We start from the raw sequence: 25,886 nt of genomic DNA on the forward strand, positions 1-25,886 counted from the left end.
TCGGTAAACAAGATCCAATTCTTATCTCAGAGGCTCCAGGACTGCAGACAGTTTAAAACACGTACAGCTGAGTTTGTGAACCGGGAAGAAGAGGAATTCCAGGCCTCCCAAGGCTTGGTCTAGGACCAGCAGTCCACTATAGGCTCTTCATTTCAGTGTGGAAGGCAGATCCATTGCTCACAGTCTGTGTCATTTGCAGTAATAAAAGGTTTGGGAGCTGTCAGTGCTAGCAGCCAACATTGAGCAAAACACTGAAGCTGTGCTCATACACATAGGAATAAAAACCCCTTCCCTGCCTCAGGAACAGGGATATGTCTGGAGAGACAGTAAAACCACTGGTTCCAGCTACACATCAAGCAGAAAGACCATTATGAAGCCTTGGGGAGGGAGGACAGTGCAGCTTGCATCCGAGACTGTGTCAGCCAAGTTTGGGGGAAGAAGGGGAGAAAACAGACTGCAGTGTGTTACATTTGCAAACTCAAATTATGGTCCGTCTTCCTTCTTCCCCCATCCCTCTATTCCTTCTCTCCCCAGTTTCCCATGCAAACTCTCTGCTGCTGGAGAGTGTGATCAGGGGATAATTTAAGACACAATAGCTGTGTGGCCTTTATAAAAAGGAAAAGTGTCCCATGTTTTGGAATAAGGAGTGGGAAGTCTCCTCCTGCCATATTTCTGAGGAAATCTCAGTCTGATGTCCAGCCCTCACTCCAGTGATGAGCAAAGACTGGCAGAGCCAGGGGAGAAAAGTCCTGGCTTACACCACAGGTAGAACCCACAGATGTGGTAGGAACTTGTACAGGGGAGGTTGCACATGAAGCACCAGTTTAAACAAAGGCTTCCTCAGTGGGAGTGCCGTTGATTTTGAAGAAAAGTTTGGCATCTTCCATCTTCTGCTTCTTTTCTCTCTCTAGCCTGCGCCTGTAGCAGACCAGGTAGATTGGGAGGCAGAATCCCAGGAGGCTCAGGCCAAGCAAGCCAACATTCACCTGCAGGAGGAAAGCAAACCAAAATTAGGCTGGTTAGGAGAAGACAACAACCCAGCCACGCGTGCAGCAGTGTCAGAGCCCAGCCCACATCACCAGCTGTGGGCAAACAGGACACACCCTGCTCCCTGTGCTGGCAACATCCTCCACTGTTTTCATCCTTAGAGAACCTTGTGTGTGCAAGCTAAATGCTGCAAGAGTTTCTCACTCTGGATTATGGTTGTGGGAGTCTTGTTCCATAGAACAGGCAAGGGCTGGTGGAGCTGCAGGTGTTTCACACCAAGTTTGCTGATTGAAGAGCAACAGGCATGGGCACATGTAGCCTAGAGACCAGAATTCTCCCCAGCATCACCCATGTCACAATTTTATTGAGCTGCCCAGACTCTCAGCAAGACACCACATCAGCCCTGCCCTCAACAGCCATTTGGCTTTTTGGTCATTAGCATCAGCAATCCAAAATTTATTGGTAATTGGAGCTTGTAGTTCTCAAGCATCACAGTGTTCTTTCTCAATTTTGAGGTCTGCTCGAACTCACCCATTTTTAACCTGACAGATTCTGACTCACCACATAAAGTGTTAGTGGAAAGCACTCCCTTCCTCCCCTTCCATTCACCATAAGGGTTACTGGCTTCCCTGCCCAGGGACTCATTACTCACACAGGGACAGGGAAAGGTCTGGACAGCACCAAGGTAACAGCAGACTGAGGGACATGTAAAATTACAGCTGTTTTTAACCTTGGTCCATGCACAGGAGTCCTTAAATGAGCTAAAAATCATCTTAACCCCCAAGCTTTCATATCAAAACTGAGAAGAACTTGCCCAGAGGGGGTCTCCTTTCAAAGGTCCTGTCAGTGCCATGAAGAGAGGCTGCTGCAGGAGGGCAAAGAGGGCACTGATCAACGACTGCAGCCCTGTCAAGCTGCCAAACTGAGTCGAGGGGTATCTGTCAACAAAGAAAGCAACAGCATTATTATGTGTCACCTTGACTTCATATCACCCAGGTCAGATTACATTCCCAGCCCAGTAACAACAGAGACCAACGTGAGAGCACAGTGCCAAGACAGGCATAACGTGCAGAACTCCCTCCTGCAGTGAACTGCCCCTGCAGGGTAACTGCCCCTTTTTACAGGGTATTTACACAGACCCTGTGGTGTCACACTGCTCCTGAGAGCAGGATGGAACTGCTGCCAAGGCTGGAGCCGCCTTCTTCAGATCATTCTCACCCTGAGTCTCAGACTTTAGCAATATCAGATCCAGCACTTGTTTTGTTTTGCAGCTCTACTGTGGGCAAGTGGAAGTGCTTATACAGCTCCTGTTTCTATTGCACAGGGAGCAGAGTGGGGATATTTACAAGTTAAAAGCAGGGCTGCTTTATCCAGATGACAACACCAGTGCCTGAGCAATCATTTTCATCTGGTCATAACAATTTGCTCCCTTTGGAGGTGAGTGAAACCTGCACAACAGGTTAGTGTTTTCCTTTTTAGAGGACGAGTCTGATCCTATGTCAAACTAAACAACACTATTGACTGGCAAGTGCTGGTATCAGATAATATTAATGGAAAAATAAATTTCAGGAATCTTCTAACATCTTTCTCTTTCCATGACTGAGCAGTAATTAAAAACAGTCATGTTAAACTAAACTTGGGAAGAAAGAAGCAAATCAAAACTTTTAAATATTCAAAGAAGTCATATTCAAAGCAAAAATACCTCAACTCCAGGAAATTCCAGAGTTGCAGTGGTCAAATAGGATTAGTTTACCAGTAAGGTGATACTTACTGCAACATACTTTTATTTACCTTGCCCAAGACAAAAATATTTTGCTTCTGGCTGCCAGGGAACCAAAAGTTTATACATTTCTGAAGCAGAAATGTGTTCTCTAGTCTGGATTCTCCCAGATGTGGGGCTTAGATTTCGACAGAAAGAGTCTGTGGAGCAGTGGAGTCTCCATCCATGGAGATATCCAAACAAAATCAGTTGCACTCCTGGACCACCTGCACTACCTGACCTTGGTCTGGAGAGGTCCCTTTCCAACACAACAAATCTCTGATTCCCTGAAAGAAAACAGCTCCTCTTTGTTCCTCTGTCCTACCTCAGCACCGAGGGACAGATCTGTTTTCAAGGCCAAAAACATTGCTTAATGAGGAAGAGAGCATTTAGATTCAGCTATTGATAACTTGCAAAGTTGGAAACAGGATGGGTGATCTGTCCTGGGAAAGGGAGGAGGCATCACTAATGGTATCTTGAGCAATGTTTTATCAATGTCAGCTTCAGAGGAGAGCAGCAGTGATGTTTTCAGTCCTGTTAATGTTTTACCTGGGCACATGCACACATCTGCTCATTGCAAGACAAAAAAAGCCTTGACTTTTTACTATATAACCTGTGTGTCAATAGTTTAGTCTCACACATAACTGTTCCTGGCTCTGTTGTTAAACAAGGAAAGCCCTGGGATTTCAGCCCAGCTATTGTCATGTCTAGAGGTGACTGAGGAAACAAGTTGCACCATTTTTCCCCTCTGACCATGAAGACCTTGTTCCTGATCTCCCTCTTCCCTGGACAGCCCATCATCCCAAAGCAGTTTATCTGGCCAGCCACATCTTATGGGGAACCAGAGACTTACACAGCTGCATAGAGGCCTCCCACAGCTGAGTGGATGAATCCTCTCACAATTGTGTGCAAAATGAAGGACAGAATCTGAAAAAAAGAAGCAGAAAAATGTCACATCCTGGACACCCACTCAGGTGTGCCAGAACCCAACACCAGCCATTCCTAAAAGCTGCTCTTTTCAGGTAGGATTGGGAAACCCAGACCCAAAACCTGAAATATCAGCACGAGGGAAGAAATTTGTATTTGTCTCCAGGCACTGCTTTTCCTTACTCTGCACACACACAGGATCTCTCATTTGTAGGTGGCATTGCTGCAAGGACATGTCCCCAGCAACCCCTGGCCAGGATCACAATGCTTTTCCATGGCCACCAATTTAGTTAATTTTCCACAAGTTATTGCAGACAACACGTAAGAATGAGCAAACTGCTTTTACTTGCTCATAGGCAAACTGATGTTTGCCTACATCATCAAGGTGTGTTTAAGTATAGCATCGAATCACTAAACTCCTCTGCCAAAAATAGGTGGTGCCACAGAATAAATATTTTAAGAGGTTTATAATCCCACAGGTACCACTGGGCACAGCATTTGACGCAGAAATAAGCTGCTGTACACATCACCATGTTATGCTTCTTGCTGCAAGTTTTTCCAACCTTCAGCAGCTTAAATCAAGCCCAGTTTAAATGTACAGGCACTGCTGAGAGGATCTTGGTGGGCAAGAATTAGTTGCCACACAGGCCAGCTGCAGAAACTTCAAAAAATTGAAAGAAAAAAGTTTAAAGTGCAAATAAATTCTGAATCAAGTGGCATTTTAACTACAGCTGCTTGTTCAGGTTTTCCCAAGAAATCCAAAATGCAGAGTGTTGTTTCTGCTCTACAAGTGGGGCTTGCAAAGCAGGATGGAAGTTTCCCTGCAGTGCCAATCCCAGCCCTCCTGCCACCAGCAGCAGGTTCTCCTGGCACTGTGCTGTCATTCTGCCAGCACCCCACCCATTTCACCCACTCACCTGCAAGGGTAGATTAGGAATAAGACAGGTGATTCCAAATCCAACCAGCAGGAAGTTGGTGAACACAAAGGCATTGGTGGCATTGGTGATTTTCTGGATCTGACGGTCACGCTTTTTCTTCTTCTTGTCACCTCTGGAAGGACAGCAAAACCTGGGTTACAAACACCCCCAGCAGCTGCTGGGACTCACAGCAAGATTCTCTACACATCACATCAACTATCTACACCAGTTTGGTCACAGATCTGCCTATGGAGGTGCTGGGATCTCCACCAGTGGAAGCTGAGGAACATCTGGGTAATTATTTCAGTGCTGTTACTCTTACTCTTAGGCTAGGAGGGAAGTCTGAGCCTCTCCTGCTACAACTTAAATTTGCTCTTCTCGACTGATCTGAGTGGACATGGAAGATAGTCTGCTCCTTTCCTCTGCAATTATCAAGTCTTCCTTCAGGCTTTCTTTTCTATACTGAAGAGCCAATATTCTTTTCAGTCTTTGATCCCACAACACACAAGGCAGAGCAGAGGGGGCCTGCCAGGTGCCTGCATGTCCCGTGTGGGGCACACTACGCACTGCTCAGCGTTGCTCTCCTCATTCTCCTCTGAGCCATCATCACACTCTTTCATTCTCCAGTCCATGATGTATCCGATCACAGGCGCTGTCAGCAGGCACAGCAGCTGCAGGACCCCAAAAATGGAAGTGTAGAAAGCCACTGCAGGGAAAAAAAATTATTAAAAATAGTTTTCAGTCCAAGCAATAGGAAAAAATATGAAAAAACCCTTCCCATTATCACTTCTCTTATCAGTCACTCATCAGCCTTCCAGACATCAGAATAGACATGCTGGCCACATTTCCTTCAGCCATTCTGATCCTGCACTGGAATTCTCTGGGCAGCAGCAGGCAGGGCTCCAAAAATGGGGACACAGCACCCACTAAGTGTCAGTGAGGTTTATTCTGGGCAGGACCAGCAGGAAGAGTTTTTACAAGCTTTGTGTGCTGCACAACCAGGCCTGCTTTAGTCATCCCCTCTCCTGCCTTGCTGGGAGCTGCAGCTTCTCCAGCTGGGATGCTCCAGTGAGGACAATCAGGCTGGGAAGGTGAGGAATAACCCAGTTTGTGCTGAATGGACAAGTTTGGAAGAAAGGGGACAGGAGATTAACATCTAAAAATAACATCATTTGTGAGCAATTGTTACAAAGCTCAAAGTGATGAAAATTCCGTGCTAACGATGAGAGAAGTGTCCCCGTGGCTTGCTGAGGGAAAGCTGATGCCAGCAGACTCAGAAGAAATTGTCCCCTCCTGTTACTGAGCAGTTCCCCCACCCTGCAAGGCTTTTTTCCACTTCCTCTGGGCAGCCCACGTGGTGACTGAGGCAGCACACAGAAGGGCTGGTGAGTCACGGTGTGCCACAGCTCCAAAATAAGGATGTGGCTCTGAAACTGCCCATCTCAGCACACAGAGCACAAGTTACAGCCCTGCAAGCAAAGCAGCTGAAATTCTCATTTGTCCCTCCCGTGTTTAAGCCTAGCCAAAGCAGTATAGCCAGGATTTCCACCAAAATCCACTTGGTAATGGAGAGAAAGTTTCCAACCAGCCTCTCTCTCCTGAACAGTTGCAGCAAACGCCAGCAGGGCTGCTCTGCTGTGCCCAAGGATGGCACCTGGTGATCTTTTCCTGGCTCCAGCTGCTGGCAAAGGAGCTGAGAGGAACCTCCAAACTCACATTCATGGCCCCGTTCCTCCCACAAAGACAGGCCCTGGAGTGACCCCACATCCCCTCTCATTATAGCAACTGCTGCAGCCAAGAGAAACAGGTGGCATCACTCTCTGAGAGCTCTGCAGGAGCTGATTTACTGCTGGCTGGTTATTTTTTAATAGAGGGTAAGAAGCAAGCCACGCTGTCATGTTTTGCCTCTTTATGCTGCCCTGAACATTTAATCTTAGGCTCTAAACAGCAAGGGCAGAGGGCAGCTTGAATTAAGGAGTGAAATTTATGGGGTCAGCAAGGGAAGGGGAGGAAACAGTAGCTGCTACAAAACAAGGCCCCCTCAGCTTATCTATCATGTTAAAAAATATTTTTTCCCAAGGAGAAAAAGCAGTAATACCTAGCAAAGAAAGCACACTTGGGCACAAACCTTTACATTTCCCTGTTTTAGATGCTTTTCACTCAAAACTACCCTGAGCAAACACCTCACACTGTTGAGTATTCCAGCCAAAGGTCTCTCAGTATCACCACGTTTGAGAGCAAGGTGACAATTTATCAAAGATGCAGACAAATTTCAGGTTCTAGGTATAGCAGGCCTCCTCTCCCCTGCCTTCCTACAACAATTATTTACAGAATGTACCCTTAAAGCTTCTTCCTCATCTTTTGGGGGCTTTCAGCAGATAAGCAGCCACAGGCTGACTGCTCTCTCCACCTTTTGGTTTCCTGACAGGTCTAACTCACCATAACCTGCACAGAAAGAACTTTCAAGGACACTGTGCCTCACTGCAATTAAAGACTTCACTACTGATCTGCATGATTCTCCCCACATCCTTCTCTCCTGCTGTAATCCCAGGAATATTTAACTTTTGCCCACAACCCTTGCAGGGTTTGGCTCAGCTCTCCCCTCCCTCAGTGCTCCCAAGGGCAGCTGCAGGTGGAGGGAGCTCTCTGAGCAAACTCCACCCAGGAGAAAAAAGGCAGGAATCAGGAGGAATGTGAGGGAGCAGCATCCCATCCCCTCCTGGTGCACACACAGATTGCATTTCTGGAGAGCTGCACGTGCCTTGGAGCTGCTCTTGCAGCAGAGCCTGACACTGCTGAGACCAGACAATGCCACTGTTTTGCTGATGCCATGGAAACACCAAGACAGAGACTGCACTGCAATGAGCCCAGGCTACAATCAGGGGGAGGAAGGGGAAAAAATAAGGAAAAAATCTTAAAGGTGGCACAGAAAAATTGCAGCATACTTAAGGGGCACAATCCCTGTTTTAGCAGGGAGCTGGATCAAAGCAGAATTGGCAGCTTATACAGTTAATGTTAATTCTGAAATTCCAAGGAGGGGAGGAGAAGGAAAGAAATTAAAATTAAATTAGTACAGCAAGCCAGGGTAAAAAGAAATAATTTTTTTTTTAAAGCAGTGTCAGAGTTACAAGGTAAGCAGAAAAGGAAGCAGTGTTGGGAAAGGTAGGCAGTGTGAAGTTTGTCCTGTTTCTGCTGTTTAATGTCTAAGCTGGCTCCTGAGGCAGGAGATAAAGAGCTGAATGCTGCAGGCTGTCAGAGGCTCAAGAAACAAAGCAATTCAGGGAATGCCAGGGCACTTGGAGTTTCCTGAGTTTCCTTCCCTCCCCCAGAGCTCACTCCTGTTTTCAGAGGAGTGCCTCTTGATTTATCAGCTTCATGCAATCCAGATTTAACAAGTTCAAACTGGATCTTACTACAAAGGACAAAAACAAAATTAAAAAAAAAAAGGCTAAGTCCTGTTTTGCAATCCTGGGTATTTTTGACAGTAAACTAATGTACTCTTTCCTGTTTGCTCCATGAAACTTCATCAGAACTATAAATGCAGGGAGTCCAGCCCTGAGCCTCCCCAGCACCCACCAAGCTGCACAAAAAACCAGCTCTGACTTCACTTCTCCCCCCTGGGTGCTGGGCTGAGGCATTGAGTCCAAGCATTACTCATGAGAGTCAGCTGCTCTGCATTCTCTGCTTGCTTGGGATAACTCAAGCAAATACCTGCTGAAATAGGTTTTCTAGTTAAAATAAAAATTAGCAGTCCACCCCTGGGGTTACTTGCAAGAGGCCTATGTGGGGAAATAACGTGGGGCAGTATCTGACAGACACAGAGTTAAAATTAGCCTGACATTCAAGCACCCACCTCACTGCCCCTCTGTGCTGGGCTGCTTCCAGCCCTTCCCTGGGCCCTCCCAGCAGCTGTCAGTGCACTTGGACACCAAGGATTGCCCTGCATGGAGCATCTGCTGAGCAATCAGCTGCTCGGCCTTCACTCACCAAGGCTGGGTCACTCCCAGCCCCAAGGATGCAGTGAAAGTCTTCAGGGGTTCCCTTACCTTGACTTTCATCTCCAGACAGAAACTCCAGGATGGTGTTCATGGCTCCCATGTAGAAGATGAGCCTCAGCTGGGTGACACACATGGTGATGAGGCTGAGCAGCAGGATGGGGCTGAAGACACTCTTCATGAAGGAGGGAGTAGCTGCAGAAGGAAGAACAGAGCCTCTGAAGAAGGCAGCACACCCTGGCAAACATTCACAGCAGGGCCTCTCCTGGCCAGGAGTGCCAGTGGCAGCCCCAAGGAGTTCACCTGGTGCCTCACAAACTCCCACCATCAGCAGCTGCAGATGCTGGAGTTTGGCTACCAAAGTGGGGCAAGGCAGCAGGAAAGGAGGCTGCCCTGATTTGGTGGATTAGGACAAAAAGAAGCCTCAAACCATTTGCTTTCACTATCAAGGCCAGGTTGGATGGGGCTTTGAACAACAGGTTCTGGTGGAAGGGGTGGAATTAAATGATCTTTAAGGTCCCTTCCAGGTCAGACCATTCTATGATGCTCCAAAGTAAAGAAGACTTGGTCATGGTGGCAACAATCCACCTAAGAGCCAGCAGTGCCCAGCTGCCCTGTCCCCCTGCAGCCACAGCAGCTCCCATGTGCTGTCCCCACCACTGGCTGCACCATTTGTGTTCAGGGAAGGACACAGGGACAGGATTCCTTACATAACTGGTGGCTGGCACGAGGCCCTGGCAGCACCTGGCTCACGTTTTGCTCCCTTGCAAACAGGTCTGGAGCAGAGCAGGGAGGCCAGCAGGCCTGTGCCAGCACCCTGGGGCACCCAGAACCACACCTGCACTGTCAGGCTGGCACTTCACTTCCAGGTCCACTGTAGACAGACAGAGCTTGTTGTTCTCCTGCAGAGCTGCTGGCTCCTTGGGGCCCTTCATGGAGCTCCCCACGCTGAGACGGCGCCCCACGGTCGTCACTTGCTTGTAGAACTGCTTCCCAGTGATTTTGTGGTCAAAGCCCAGCCAGCTGAACTTTATTTTCACCCTGTTGGGTTGCAAAGAGCATGAGAGCTGCAACACAGGGTGAGGAGTCAGAGGCAGCAGTGTTGCAGGAGTCAGAAGGGCTATTTGTGGATTTAAGGCACAGGTTTCCATTACAGACCCACAAATGGTTTTGATCCAGAGCACACTGAGATACTTTCCCTGGGCCAACTTGGCATAAATCAATATAAAAATACTTATGACCAGGAACAGATCATTCTCCCTTTGTAATTCCCACAGTTTGGAAAGTTCTGCTTTGCACAGGTAAGCCATGCTAGTGGCAGGCAGAAACCCTCAGCCTAAGAGGTGGCAGCAACAAACAACATGCAAGGGGTTCCCTGTCTACTACTCCTCTAAATTCTTTGTGCCAGCTTTTCCTAGAGGATTAGGAATGGGATTAGCCCTGCAGACTCACGAGTAGTCCATGTCTTCTGGTCCTGGGAAAGGCTCCAGGGGCCAGTTGAAGAAGCAATTGAGGAAAACGAGTCCTGCACAGCTTGCCCAGACAAGCAGGATAAGGATGAAGGAGACCCCAAAGTCATAGATAACCTGGGAATCACAAGGGAACATGGGTTTGGCTACAGGAGCAGAGAGATGCTGCAATATTCTTGGAATGAGGTCTGAGAGAAGCAGGGAAAGAACATCATGATACACTTAAAATGGGTTACTCAAGTGGTAACAAAACAATTTTGTGACTTTCTTGAAAAACCAGCAGGCATTTCCCTGCACACCTGAGACTGCAGTGAAACATCCCTGGTTCAGACCCAGGTGATTTATCCAGGCAGCCCAGGTGACCATCTCACATCCCTTCAGTGCCATCTGCCAGCCATAAATTATCTTCAAAGCCAACCACTGGTGACCATCACGCAGATAAAATACACATTTGTGTATTAAAATATATATATATATATATATATATATATATATATATATATATATATATACACAACTTAGATATTAACAAAGCAATCTTTCCTAAAAAAACTTTAGTTTTTCACTTCTACTTAGTACTTCTCAAGTTTTCTATCTGCTGCGTTCTTGAGGCAGTCACTTGGGAAGTCTCTGATACAGACAGGAACTGAATCTTGCAAATGCACATCCCTAAAAAAGACCTTTAGCAAATGGTCTCACTTTCTTTCCACTTTATTGCTAAATAGGACAAGACACCAGCACAACACCACCATTCCCAAGCCTTGATCCCACAGCCTCACCTTGATTCCTGGGAAAGTCACGGCAGAGGAAGCATAGGAGCCAATCATCAGAGCAATGAACGTGGAACGAAGGTCCCCAAACATGTTGGGCAGCTGTGGAGAGAGAGGAACATCAGCTGGAGCAGGAATGAGGCTTTCTCAAGGAGATATTGGCATTTAGGATTAATTCTCCTGGATACCACAATGTGAAGCAGCCAGTTGTACTTAGGCATGACTTAGCTCTATAAGATATTACTCTGCAGGTTTCACTGGTGTCTCTGGAGACAGGCAATGTCTACAGCCCAAGATTTATGCGCTTACTGATGCTGCTTCTTTCCAGACTGACAGCATATTTTGCATCATTCACCTTTAGCACAGGAGCATTTGCTCCAGCTCTTGTGCTTTCTCTAGAAGTTCCTTACCCCAAAAACCTTTAGCCACCACTTCTCCTCTCCCACAAACACATGCCCAAATTCTCTGTTTATCACCTTCTTTTGAGCCAAGGGTTGTTAGACACAGGCTGCAGTCTTTAACACACCCTGCAACACCTTGAGCTGCCAGCTTTGTTTATGCACCTTGGGTCAGCACCCAAATCCTTTGCAGCAGACCAGAAAGTTCCTGTTATAACAAGAAGGAACAGAGACAAGCACAAACAGTGCTGCTGTTTGCATTTCCATTTCTAGCCATCTCCAAGGCTCCTTCTGTGGCAGCAGACTCTCTGCTGATCATTTCTGCATCACTGGGATGGCTCAGATGCCTCAGCAGAGCTAGGTGCAGGGAAGGAGTCACAAACACCAGATACCCAAGGATTTATCACTCAGCACAGCTACTGAGCTCTGCAGCAGGCAACACAACATTGCTGCTCCTGCCAGCCACCCCCTTCACTGCCTGGGCTCCCATCAGGTGTGCTGAGAGCAGACCAGGCTGGTTCTGCAAGGAGCTGTTGGGAAAGCAAAGCTCTCAGTAAGGACAGGCAGCAGCAGCTCACAGCAACCACTTCTGCCACCCGAACAGCAAAATCACTCCCCGGATGGCTCAGCAGCCCCTGCTTCCACCCAAGATCCAAAGGCAGAAACCAAAGGAAGGTCTCTCCAGCAGGAAAGCTTCCTACTCTGCTAGGAAAGGAAGAACTCCCTGTTTTCCTAAACAACCAGAAGTGAACAAGTTTCCATCACTCACTAATGCTGTCCTGGAAACTGGAAATTACAGGGAGAAGCATTGAAGTTGTCAGGCTATGGAGAGCTGGGCTGACACCTCTTGAAGCTGGTCAATAGGCAGAGATTCTGCCGCAGGCTGGCAGGTTTCCCTCCCACCTCCTTTTTTTTGGGTCACTTACTCCCCAAATTCACTTGAGCATCACTCCCACGTCAGCCTCAGAGGACCTCAAAGCAGGACACTGCAGATGCCTTCTAGGACTGAAGGCACGAGCAGCCCTTTTTCTGTGCAAAGAGGCTGCTGAGCAAAAAGATTCAGAGAATTTCAACCTGAGCAAGCAAGTGCTGCCATCACACCCCCCTTGCAGGGCTGAAAAACAAACCCATCTTTCCCAGGAGCAGCATATAAGGCCAGCAAATCTGGCTCGTGTCACGGCGTGTTTACAAGGCAGAAATATTCCCGAGCAGGAGCACTCCGGGACCCATCTGGCTGTTCATCATCCACTGCAGAGCTTCCTATGCACTGCAGCCTGCAGGTCCTCACATAACCCCAGGCTGGGCAGCAGCAGTGATGTGCTGAGCCTGATGCTGCCCGTGAACCCTGGAGGAGGAGGAGGAGGAGGCAGAAGGGCTGTGCTGCTCTGCAGAGCATCCCCACACCCATCACCCCGCATGCGGGAGAGCTGCCAGCAGGCTGCTCCCGGGAGCTGCAGACAGGAAACTGCTCAAGGATCCAAAGGTCTGTTACCAGGCACTGAAAAATCTCCTCTTGGAAGCACTGCCCTCGATTTACACACTCCCAGAAAGCAGCATCTGCCGAGGGGAATGGCTGAGGGTTGTAAAAAAGGATGGTCGCTGTCACCAGGATGGGCATTTGTTTCATCCCAAACACCCCAAACTTTAAATAATGTCCAGAAATGACAACAAAACTGCTGCTCCTGCTGGGGAGCTCAGGGCAGGGCAAGAGCTGCACAAACACAGCTGCTTCTTGGCAAGGGCTGGTTTTCCCCAGAGATCCAGAGTCCACAAAAAGCTTTTTTCATGCAGCAGGAAAGGAACTTCCAGGTGGATCCTCCTGCTCTGAGGGCTGCTGGAGACACAGAACAGGAAGGCACAAACAGGAGAACCCAAGGCTGCTTCTGCCTTGATTGGGACAGAAGTCCTAGAAAGGCTAAAGATTTCCTCAAATCCAATTTGGCACCCAGCAAGGAGCTAGATTAAAAAAATTGGACAGAAGAGATTTAATGTCTTATCCAGCCCAATCAAAGCAGAAAGTGCAAACACTGAGCACTTGGAAGGGACAGAAATGTGGGACTGCCTGGAGGGACAGAGGGGGAAAAGGGGGAAAAGTCTTGAAGAGTTCAAGACCAAAAAACCTCTCAGACAGAGCCAGCACTGGCAGTGCCTGTGCAGGTCTCATCTGAAGACCAGCCACAAAAACAACATGCAATATTTACCAAGTCATTTTTCATGCTGTCTTTATACTAGCAAGCATTGGAAAAAATGAACCACAGAAAGGAGAGAAAAAAAAAAAAAAAGGCAATAAAAAACACAAGCCATGGAGCAAGTGAGCTCTGTTTTTCTGCCACCAAAAAGGATCTAATCCTCATTCTGATCTCATCCCCGCAGGGCAGAAGTGACTCCTCCAGCAACTTCTGCCCATTCTGGTATGACAGCTCCAATTCTGCAAGACCTATGACGACAGAAACTCTTAAGCCTCTTGTTTAAAGGTCACTGACACTCAATGCAATATTAACTTTATGCCCTGTCACAAAACACTCTGTGAATGTTGCCACACGTAACTGTTTTTTACTGGAATCCTTTATTGCAGGTCTGTAATCCTAAACTGATAAATCATTTCCTCTTGCAGATTTTTTTTTCCTCATCTGCCCTACAGTGAGTTTATAATAATTTATATTGTTTTCCAGCTTTTCTCTGGAGACATTCCATATACAGAAAACAGTACAGCATTGCTACCAAATCCTGTTTCCCTCCTCTTGCAAGGACTGTTTGAAAGAACAGCAAAAAAAAAAAAAATCAAGGCATTGAGAACTAGACTACTGAAAAATGGTATTTTTGTTCAATTAAACTTTGTTTTCCCTATTGGGGGTGTGTTTGAAAGTTACACAGACACTAAGAATATGTTCTGCAGGAAAGCCTCAAACTGCCCCCTTTGCCCAAAGCATATGGAAACTCCTGTTCCCATTCTCCAACAAACAAAAGCTCACAGAGCCCAAAGTTTTCCTAATATTTCCAAGCAAAAAAGATTCCCTACACAGAAACGTCCCCCTCCTCTCTGATTAAAGGGGGCTGTTTGCAGCAGAAAATCAGACCAAAGCAGCTGTAGTTCTTTGAAAGGAAAACAGGACAGAGAACAATCTATAAAAGGGTCTTTGTGGTAATTTATCACACATGTTTATTTCATTGCATGAAATAGCTTCGGAGCAGAACCAGCGCCAGATTCCTGTGTTGCTGTCAGAGCCACCAGCACAGATCTGTTTCCATTTCCAATCTTCACTTACATTGGCCAAGACCAAGTCACGAGGCAGAAATCTCCCCTCTCTGCATTTTAACAACAGCACAGGCTGACCTTGTTCCCAGAACTGGGAAGCCTCTGCTGGCTGCCCCCTCGTCCCCAAGCCACAGCCCAGGCACCCAGGAGCAGCAGCTTGTTTTGGCTCCACAGCTTGCCATGTGCTGTCATGATACCCTGGGGACTTGTTGCTGGAAAAGGCTTTAAACTCAAGAGGCAAAAGCTTTGTGGAGCACTGTCCCAGGCTCTAATCCTGTTTATCCCTGTCTGAGGGTCCCTGCCACCAGATCACACCGTGTCCCAGGAGGTGTCAACACCTGACATCCCACAAGCTGGGCTTCAGGGACACCCTGCCACAAAGCAGCAACCAAAACCTGCCTGGGGTGGCTGAGGACCATGGCACCAGTGGGTCTGAGCCATTTCCTGGAGCAGCTCAGGTCACCTGCAGCTGGCAGGAGCAGGGAGTCACCTTGCTGTGACCTGTGGCAGCCAGGCCCAGCTCCCCTGGCACCGGCAGGAGCAGGGCTCATCATCTCCTGGGTAATGAACCTCCTTACAAAGGTCTTGTGGGTGTCCCCTTTCAGTTCAGCCCATGCAGCGTGCTCAGGACACAGCCCATGAGCTTGTCCCTGTGTCCCTCCCTGCCTGTCCCCAGGAGCCACGGCTGGAAGGAATCCACAGGGCATCACCCTGTGACAGCACAAGATGGTTCTTGACACACCAAGTGCAGCTTGCAGGCACAATGGTAAAGCTGTGAGCTGCCAACAACCAACATACAGCTGGCTCTAACAGGCAGCAGCACAGCTCTGCTGTGGTGCAGGTAAAGGAGCGTTTCCCTCCCACTTGAGGCTATTTTTAATGACATTTAGACACCTCAGGTACCAAAATGCATCAGAGCAGCTGCACAAGCAGCTACACCTGCCTGTGGGTTGGAGAAGCCAGGCCTGAAGCCAGCCCAGCTCTTTGCAGAACACACTGAGGGATGGGCTCCACCTGAGGCATCTGAGTGGCCTCACATCATCCCTGCCTCCTTCAGAGCTCCCCAAGGCTTGGATCTCCTCTTGGAAGAGCTGACCTTTTTCCTGCTGCTGCTCTTCCTTGGCACTGCAGAACTGGCTCACTAATGAGGGCACTAATAAGTGGCTTTGCTTGCTTCTGCTGCTAAAAGCCACAGCACACCCAATCTATTCCTGCCCTATCCTGCCCTCGCTCCTATCATCACCAGTGGTTCTAAAATAATCTGTGACCCCTTAATAATCACCCAGGGAGACAATAATCAATGCTGGCAGCAGCAGGATGGGAATCCTCTCCTCTCCCACAGCACTACTGAGGTGCTCCTCTATTCCTTGCTTTTATTTGAAGCAGGATGACATTTGCCCCACAGTTCCTTGGGGTCACAGACAAGGCTTCCAGTGAAGAACACCACATATGAAGGAGAGAGCAACATCTGCACAGAGTTCTGAAAGCTTTGGGTATATGAAAGCAACAGCAGCAGCAAAACCATGGTACACAGAGTGCTCTCTAAAGCCAGCCTCTGCCAAGCTTATGTCTCAGGACCTCAGCCAGTGTCTAAGCCCTGTTAAATTTGAGGCAACTTTAACAGGAAGTTTTACTTTAACAGCAAGTTCAAGGTAGTGCAGTCCAAATCTGAAAGTTTTTAACTACAGCTCAGGGGGAAAAAAAAATTAAAAAAAAAGCAGTGCTTCCCAGGCTTGTTTTCTGGGCGACTTTCCACCCAGCCCTGCTTGAGCCACACTAACAACAATCAGGGTAATGAGGCAGAAAATAAAGCAGTTATTTGGAGAATGATACTGCTTCTGCCTCCAGGCAGAAAGAACCCCAAAACACAGAGATCCAGCTGACAGTTGTTGACCAAAGCTTTCCATACAATCCTGAATATATCCAAGTGGGCTGTGCACACCCAACAGCACAGCATTTCTAAAGAAGCCTGTGAGAGACTCTCACCCTTCTGAAAAGCAAAACCTTTTGTGATCAAGAAGAGCCATGGGGGCGAGATGCACACTGTGCTTGCAGAAAGCTGGTCATACCCAACTGCAAGGGTTTGTGCCCTGCTGATTCTTGCTGCACTATGTCAGTGCTAAATCCAGTGCAAACACACCTCCAGCCTGTGCCAAGCAGCTGAGCACTGCATGTACAGGCACATTATGAGCCCTAGACAAAAACACTTCCTTTTTTCTCCCCACCTTCACCTGAGATACAAAGGGCAGGTGGAAAAAAAAAAAAAGAATGGGGAAAACAAGCTTTAGAATAACAACCAAGGACTCACTCCCAAGGGTGAGTGACCCTTTGTACCAAACACAAACACGTGCTATTCAAGCCACAGGCAGAAGATCCTCTCTGCTGCTGCCTGCCAGCCCAGCTCACAGGCACAGTGAGGGACAGAGCAGTCAGGTAGTAACTCTTCACTTACCGTGAGCGATGTGAAGGTCATGCACATCCCACCAAAGCCATTCAGAGCCAGGGCAATGAATATCAGCACAGACAGAGCTGCAACAATAAAAAACCTGCCCTCAGCTCCCACGGGGGTGCAGAGGGAAAGGAGGCAGAGCCCTAAAGGCTTTGGTCCTGACATGTGGGGACCTCCGTGGATCAACACCCTCAGGACATGTCGCCAGGCATCTCCCCAGCCACACAGACAGGCAGGGACAGGGCTCTCCTCCAAGGCAGCTCAGAGGGGATGGAGGGCTTCCTTCTCTCTAAGGCACAGACTTGCTGATGCAGCTTGTCTGCTGGGTCTCAAAAGGAAGATTTACTTGAACAAACAATCCAAAGGGTCACTCACTATCTGCTCTTGAGCAGCCAGCTCCATCTACCTCTGCTAAAAAAGCCAATTAACTTTAGGTGCTATTACCTATTTCCCAATCCTGAAAAAGCCAGGAACTCATTTGGAATTGCTCCTTTACAGGACCCGGCCCTGCCCAAAGACAAAACTAAGAGACCTGGGTATCTCAGACGTTTGGCCCTTGCTGCACTCTCCACTCGGTGTTGTGAAACACCAGCCCTTCCCAGAGCCACTTGGCTCCCTCAGCCTGGCTGACTGCTTGGCTTGTGACCCCAGTACAGCACTGGGGGGGTGACAGTTGAACTTTGCTTCCCCAAAAACCCCAAACCAGAGCCCTGCAACGCTCCCAGCTCAGCAGAAAGATGCCAACTTACAGTCTGGGTTACTGGCACCGTACGCAATCAGCACACAGGACACGGCAAAGCAGGCACTGCAAGGGAACCAGAGCCATCAGTTTCTCACAAACAGCCCTGCCCACAGTCAATTACAGCTGCTTCCACCTCCTCAGCACCTCGCAGGGCACTTTCTGTAAGAGGGAGGGAAGCTGGCAAAAAAAAAAATCCAGGGAAATACCCAAATCTTACTGGCAAACAAGTATTACAGGCAAGCCTTGCACAAGGGCTGGGGCAGGAACATTTCCACCCAGCACTGACACAGCTCTGTCTGGACCCAAATTCCCACTGGTTTTCCAGCACAGTTTTTCCAGCCCTCGCCTCAGGGTGACCAAAGGCAACAGCAGCAGCTTTTGTCCTGAGCCCCAGCACTCAACTCCTCTCTGGTAGGGTCTGACTCAGACACCTGCCCTGTTTTTCCCACTCTGCCCACAGGCCAGTTTGGTTTCTAACCAAGTTCACTGCATTAAAATTGTGACAGTTAAAACAGTGCTGGGGTCCAGTGATCCCAAAAGTCACTAATCCCTACATGCCATGACAGAAGCAGTTGACAATGTCACTGTTTGAGACAGAAAGCAACACACACCACATGGAAGAGAAGGGCCCTGGGAAAGGCAACAGGACACGTTTATCCCTGAGTTAACTCCCCAGCCTGCAAACAATGATGCAACATCTTGGTTTTGTGCCTCTCAGGACATAGCTCCCAGCCCAAGGAGAAAGCTACCCTCCCTGACTCACAAATGACTCTGCTCTTCCTCCAGGCTCCATCTGGCCAGGGATCACAGAGCAGCACTGCAGAGCTCAGCTGTGGACACCGAGTCCCAGGCCCTTCCCTTATGGAGCAATGCACTGTGCTGGCTGAAATCACCCCAGAGCTGCTCTGCTGCCTGCAAATCCCATCCCTCAGCCACTTCCCAAGGCTGCAGGGAGCCCAGAGCACCCAGCCAGGGTGGGAGTGAGCCCCCAGCCCCTCAAGCCCTGCACACCCACCTGCCCAGCAGCCGCAGCTTGCGGGGGCCGTACTTGTCCATGACAATTCCCAGGGGAAGAGTGATGGCACTGAGCAGGAAGGAGCCAATGGTGAAGGCCAAGTTCAGCATCTCATCCTGGGCGTTGCAGGAAGGCCATTTGTGCTCTGATGCTGTGCTGTTGTCGAGCTCAGAGGTGTTGGTGGTGGTCTCTGCACGGGGTGAGAGAGGACAGGGTGTTAGGATGAGATTTAAAATGCTGCAAAGGAGGGAAGGGAAAAGCCCTGCTGGGTATATGCCCTCCACAGTGCAGTTTTTATTCTAATCAGTGAGAAATGGAGAAGCAGAGCAGCAGAAGGGTGAGGGAAACCTGATGAACTCTGTTTTGAGCAGGAAAAAGCAGCTATGAGACACGTATCCCATGTAGCAGTAGGGTAAAAACCCAGGGATGGAGATTCATTAATTTATTAAAACAACTACGCAGCAATGGCCTGGCAATTACAGGACACTAAACCCTGCTAAACCCAAAGGGATACAAAAATAAGGTCCTGCTAATCTACAGCTGTCATGTTCTCAGAGATCTTCTCCCTAACAAAACTAACGACAGCTACAGCCAAATCAGTTATTTTGGTTCCAGACACCAGGCTGACAAGGCCTGGCACTGAGCAGCAGCCTGCTCAAATGAAAAGCTTCCTACCCTCACTGCAGGCATCAGGATGAAGAATGGCTTTGCAGCAGCCACCCTGCTTTGACTGCCCTGGCTCTGAAAAATCCTTCCTGGATTTAACTACCCTATTCCCAGGGGGGCTGGCAGCTCACCTGCCTTCTCTGTTTTTTTAGAGCATGGATGCATCTTTAAGTCCTACCCTGTAATTAGCATTTTCTAGTCTTTCAAAATGAGTTTAGGTCACACAGATCAATTATATCCCCAGCTTTCTGTTCTTCTGTTCTTGCCCTTACATGAGGAATTCTGCATGCAAACTCCCACGCTGAACAGAGCCCACGTTGTGTAACCAAGACAGAAACAAGACAGTTCAAAAAAAAACCCAAAAAACAAAAAAGAAAGGAAAGAAGTTCCCTTTTACTGCCTCGTGTCAGCTCTTCTCCTGTTACATGCCTATCCCAAGGCTGCTTACAACTCCTCGAGTGAGCTGTGTGTGCCTTCAGACTGCCATTAACTCACAGCTCCAGTGCACTCCAGCTCTCCTCCTCCCAACACTTATCTGGAACCTTTGCTGCTATGACAAAGCACTTGCTCTCTTGCTGCTGCAAGCCGGTGATATCAAACACTCTCCTTCTTATTTAATAATTGATCTGACAAAGTTCAGTACTAAAGGAGGAACAGAGAGAAGTCACAGACATAACCACCAGCATGAAGTGAGGCTGGAGATTCCCAGCGAGGCCAGGTTGGTTTAGTTAATTAGCAGGAATCCCTCATGTGCCAGTGGCTTCTCATCCACTGCTTGCTGAGGCTGGTGGGGGAGATCCCCATGGCTGCTCTGTGTTAGCTCTGGAGGTGGCACAGCCCCACCTTGCACCTCCCTCCCTTCTACTCAATCCCAGCTCCTCTGGTTTCAGCCTGGCTCTCCCAGCTGCCCTGAACCGCCCTCCCAGCTTTGTGTCCACTGCAAACAAACCTCACCCCACCTTCCTGCCTTCAGGTATCAGCAGGAATTCAGGCACTGATATCTGAGGCCTTGGAGCTGCCTCTGTCCCCTCCCAGCACTGCAGGGAAGGCTGGGGCATTTCTCCCCATTGACATTGCTCCCATCAGCATCTTTGCTAAGATTGCTTCAAGCTGTCTGTGTTCCTTTCCACTGCCATGTGCTCCTCACTGATAACCTAATCTGCCCCTTCTCTTGTGCTATGGATTAGGCATGGATAGCCAGAGTAAGCAACAAATATCCCCAAAATGTCACACGTGCCACCAGCAGCATCTCCTCTGCACGGAGGGCAGTGCACTGAGGCACCCGAGCCACATCCTTCGGAATCAGTCCTGGACAGACTTTGGGAGCCTCTCTGCAGTTTTCACCCACAGCATCAAGGCTTTTGGTCTCTCCACAAAGATAAATTCATAGGAAACAGATGTGGGTGAGAGGTGAAACTCGGGAAAACAAGGAGGAGGGTGGGGGGAATTGACAAAGTAGTAGCAGTTTGCCTGTGTCAGCACTCTCCAGAGATAGCTCAGCTGAGGAGTGGAAGGAGGGTGGAGGGACACAAACAGTGCAGTGACCTTATAACTTCTGCACGTGCTAAAGCCTCAGTAACCCTCCCCACACAGATCTCCAAGCAGGAATCTCAGCCTTTAAAGCTGGAGAATACAAATTCCTGTTCATGTTTGGATGTGTTCACTGCTGCATGTCCCCAAGGAGCTCACACAGCACACACCATGACGAGTGTGCATGAGGTGAGGACACGGCTCAGAAACAGCAAAGAAATTTGTCCCTTTCTAAACACTGGAAAGCTGGGAATGGAACACCAAACTTCACTCCCTGCCTGTACCAACCACCTTGTTTACAGCTGCTGGGTGCCAGCTCCAAGGAGGGGCCAAGCAACAGCGCTATGTGGAAATACAAATTGTTTGTGAAAATAGAAGCAGCCCCTGAGCAACAAGAGAAGATCCACTGAGGCGTAATGGAAATGATTCCAGCAGCCCTTGGCACCCTGACATCCCCTGATCCTTTGAGCCACCTCCATAAATAGAACATTTTGGAAGGGCTGCAGGTGTGTGCTGCAGGCACAAGGTCCAGCCAAGAGCCGGCTCATCCACGAGCAGGGATTTGGGTGCCAGCAGTTCGTTGGCACAGGACACAGAGTGGCAGCACAGGACATGCAGCTAGGAGGGGCTCAATGGGCAGAGAACCTGCCTAACTACTCACCTACCTCATGCACCTGGCTGCAGCAAGCAGCAGCTTCCCCTCAATCCCAGCTCAGATCCCGTTCCAGATCGGTGCGTGCCACACTCCCGGGAAAATCTCCTACGTGCCTGGCTCCATCTGGAAAACTGCTCTGGGCAAGGACTGGCTCTGTGCCCAAGGTGCTGCCCTCCCCAAATCCTCCTGCATGCAGCACTCGAGGTGTCACACCCGGGCAGGGCAGCAGCACAAGGGCTGTGCTCACTCACTGCAGCCTCACTGACAAGGCAGCAGAAGCTACAAGTCTTTACCAGCAATTACAAGAACATTGCTGCCTATTTTTACAGCACTCCCCACACAAGCAGCAGGATTTCTGCTGCCCAATTAGTAGTTCAAGTTACTATTTAAAGAATGACAGCTTAGGTAAGGAGAAGGCTGCCTGGGTAATCATTTGTGTCAAGATCATTGCTGGGATTTGTTCAGGCTGGAACATTCAAAGCCATCCTTTCTCCAAGCAGCAGGTCAATCATTAACTGCTCTTCACTGACCTCTTCAAATCCCAGGCACACACACAGCACCAGAGGAACGAGTCTTGCTTTTCCAGCAGTGACTGCCATCTCAGATAGCAGAGAGCAGCTTTCCTTTCATCTTATTTCAGATGCAGACTGAGTCAAAAAGGCAAGACACCCCCAGCCACCCTGACAATAGCTCTGTCACAGCCTGCACACCCTCATCTTTCTCCTCTTTTTTTATAGAAGAAAAAAAAATGGAGGGAAAAAAAAAAAGGCAGAAATCAAGGGCAAAGAACAGGGAGCATTGGTTTAAAAAAATAGCACACTGAAAGACATGTGCAAACAACTGATTCTGCAGTCTGCCCACATAAGAACATGTTTTCTCTTTTTAGGATGGTGTCATACTTCTGGGAACTGGGAGGAGATGTTCTTGCTTTGTACCACTGCAAAAGCAATTTATTCGGGTTTCCCTGCCCTTCCACTTGCACTTCCAGGACCCCCTCTCTGGGTGCCTGGAAAGCTTCATATGACCAAGGCACAGTCCCAGTCAAACTCCCCTTCTCTGCCCAGCTGTGGTTTCATTTTGCAGCTGCTCTCAGCCAGCACCTTCCCACGACAGCTGCTGATCAGCACACTGTGTTTCCTGTACAAACTGAATATTTACCACCTTTACTCTTTTCCTGTTTACAGCCCCACACGTGCAGCCCTTCCACAAATCCTAGCTGTCATATCTGCCCAGATTGTGAGGGACCTTCAGACTGCAAGTTCCCCACCCAGAGCTCAGATAAATAAGGGAAAAGAGCTGTAAGGCAGCACCTTCCCCCTCTGACCACGTCAGGGCTCGTTAACTCGCTGTAAGTGAATTAGCTTATCATCCCTTTGGTACTCTGCAGCCCTGTCATAGAGGAAAGCCCTCTGTGCCCCTTATCTCTGCTCTTTGTGAGCAAGATTATCAAGTTCAGGACATTTCTCTTTCTTCAAGCATGTTTCAGACCCAAGCGTTCAGCTTCCCAATCCCAGAAACATCATAGCAAGGCAAGGCCCTGGACTGATCAAATTCCCCCAGAGCTGATAAGGCCCAGAACGGTGATAAAGACTGAGGAGTCAGCACTTGCAGGAGTAAAAAGATGCTGCTTCAGTTGGTTAAAGGCCAAGTAGTAGTGTAGTAAAATCAAAATGGGAACAAAGTGCTACTACCAGACTCCTTGTCAGCGAATTTCAAGCATACCTCAGGAGGTGGCCCAGCGGGTACAACCCCCCACTCAGGCCTGTTGCACAGCTGCTCTAAAAATATTTTATTTTTTGGATTTTTTCTCCCCAGGTGTCCATCTCCACCCTCATGTTACTGAGTTAAGGGTCCATTGGACCCCACGTTTGTACAATGGGTGAGTAAAATCCAACAGGAGGAGCCAAAGGCAAGCAAGGGATTCAACAGGGAGGCAGAGTCCTTCATGAACTGCAGCACTTTCTGGGCAGCTGCTGATACCTTCAGAGAAGAGCCTGCAGAAGGCACAAGGTCTAGTTTTGCCTTTCATTGGAAAGCATCACAAAGTACAAGAGCTTATGCTGACAAACTGAAAGCCCTGCCAAGAACCTTTGGCTCATTAGGAAAATTCTAATTTTTTTTTTCCTTTGCAATACTTACATGCCCACAGCAGCATTAGGAACAACAAGTGCCCAAAGGCTACTCGTCATGATTTGTGTGCAGCAGCCTTCCAGCCAAGTTGGCTGCAGGATTCAATAGGTTACACTGAAAAAGGCAACCACTGGGTCACCCTAATGCCAGCAAAGGCAAAACTCAGTTTGGGGCTGGTCATTGAGAGCCTCCACACACTTGGAGCCAGGAGTCTTCCCCACAAAACTCTTACAGAGAGGACAAACCCAGGGAAATGAAAGTGAATCAGCACAGATTAATGCCCCCACAGCTCATCCCAAGCCATCACCGGAGTTCAGAAGTGATGGCCAGATATTTGAGGACAATGAGAACATTTGACTGCACACATTTCTTCTCAGGGATTAAGCTTTCTTGCCTCGGGGCACAGGTTGGCCACTGGGAGGGAGCAGTTGCCCCCAGGGCAGCAATTTCACAGCAGTCCAAACATTTGCATCTTCCCTGTGGTCTGTGGGCATGGGCACGCCCAAGGGGAGGGCCAAAAAAAGCCACAGGTTGGGGGACAAACCGAGGTGAACTTCAGTGATCTGGGACAAACTGAAAGCAGCCAAGGCAAAGAGCAGGAGGTGGGCCCCCAGTGAAGTTCTTGTCCGCAGAGCACATCTCAGGAAGCAGACAAGCAAACGCCTGCTCGCAGAGACAGTCAGCATTTGCTTATCAGCTCCTGTGTGCTTTATCTGCGTGGCAGAAAGTCTCCACCTGATGGGTTTAACGTGATCTCTCGGCTGTGACAAAGTCTCCCTGGTGTGGAGGGAACACAGCAGCCTTGGACAGAAGTCCTGCAGGGTGTCCTGGCACTGGGAGTGTCCCGCACACACAGGAGTGCTCCTGGGGACACAGAGTGACAGGGAGCACCGCCCTGAGAGCGGAGCACAGGATGGGGATGGAGCTGCCAAACTGCAGCTGATAAAAGGCTCAAACATGTGCGTTTTTGCCAGGTGCACCAACCCAGGCCCTGGTACACAAAGCAGGGGAGATAAGCAGCTGATGAATGAGCAAAACCATCAGGTGATGAATGAGCAAAATCATCACATCATTCGCAGGTACCTTTGTCTGGACTTTGCTTCCCCACACCTCGGTTTTCCCCCACTGTTCTCAGCCATCAACTCAGCTGAGGCTCCATGCACTGATTTCCAACTCTTTTCACCAACTGCTTCCTCCACCAGCCCCAGGTGGGCTGATCCAGTCTCAGTATCCATCAGAGAGCCCAAACTGCCTCTGTTCACTCTGCCCTCCCCTCCTCTGAGCACATGCAAACCCTCAGCCACCACAAATCCACACCACACCTTTACCTCGAGTTCCTTTTAACCCCACTGACCACCCAAACACTCTGTGGGGTGCACAATTCCCTCCATGCCCAGGCTGGGGACAGATGTTCACCTCCAGGCTGCTTTCCCAGATTACCATTCCCACACCACAAATTTATCCCTCCCCTTCCAGGCTGTGTCTACAGCACGGACAGTCACTTCTGGCTGGGGCAGAGGGTGAATCTCAAGCCCTCACAGAAACTCAGCCTGGTTTGAGCACATCCTGGGTGCTTGAAGGAGGAGAGGAATGATCAGATGTATTCAATTCTGCAAATTCTCCTCAACAGCAGCACTGGACTGCCCTGATATTATTGCCACCCATGCTCCTTGTTTTCTCACCACTAAAGACAAAGTTCCTCTTAAAAACCCAGGACAGCCTCCCCAAAAATCACCATCCTCCAGAGCCCTTGCAGAGGAAGAGCTCATGGCCAAGTAGAAAAGGCCATCCAGAAAAGCTCTACCCCATCTTTAAAGCTCCTTTTCCCAACCACCATACAAAACAACAGCACCTCCAGGCACACTGCACCATCACCAGGATGCCACTGCCTTTCGGAAGGAGCACAAATCCCTTTCTTTCTCCCCTGGGATCAACATGGAGCTCAGCCATTCTCCAACCACCTCCACACCCCCCTGCACCAGGGAACCACACCAGCAGCACCTTACCCCAACACGAGCCCAAAAAAACGCTTACCTAGCCCGTAGCACAGGTAGGAATAAAACCCTTCAGCCTTCAGCATGATGAGCAGGGACCCCCAGCCCAGCAGGACGGCAGAGAAGAGCAGGTTCTCGATGATGGCCGTGAACGCCATCCACCAGCGCCGCCGGTGCGCCGTGGCCAGCGTGGGGGCCATGGCTGCCTGGGGGGGTGGCCTCCTCCT

The 25,886-nt window shown here is 49.1% G+C and overlaps 1 protein-coding gene across 1 annotated transcript; it reads right to left on the reverse strand.

Moving 5' to 3' along the window:
* Window positions 1–25,886, reverse strand: SLC43A2 (solute carrier family 43 member 2). Its single transcript, XM_058818000.1, has 13 exons — window positions 25,700–25,886; window positions 18,685–18,874; window positions 17,677–17,732; window positions 16,931–17,007; window positions 10,834–10,926; window positions 10,038–10,171; window positions 9,424–9,626; window positions 8,637–8,780; window positions 5,158–5,296; window positions 4,591–4,723; window positions 3,600–3,673; window positions 1,802–1,925; window positions 1–986 (listed from the first exon to the last, which is right to left on the reverse strand). Exons 1-13 carry the CDS (start codon window positions 25,857–25,859, stop codon window positions 825–827), a joined length of 1,689 nt encoding a protein of 562 aa, XP_058673983.1. The 5' UTR covers window positions 25,860–25,886; the 3' UTR covers window positions 1–824.

Source organism: Ammospiza caudacuta, chromosome 20 (assembly GCF_027887145.1).
Source record: "Ammospiza caudacuta isolate bAmmCau1 chromosome 20, bAmmCau1.pri, whole genome shotgun sequence".
Taxonomy (NCBI): domain Eukaryota; kingdom Metazoa; phylum Chordata; class Aves; order Passeriformes; family Passerellidae; genus Ammospiza; species Ammospiza caudacuta.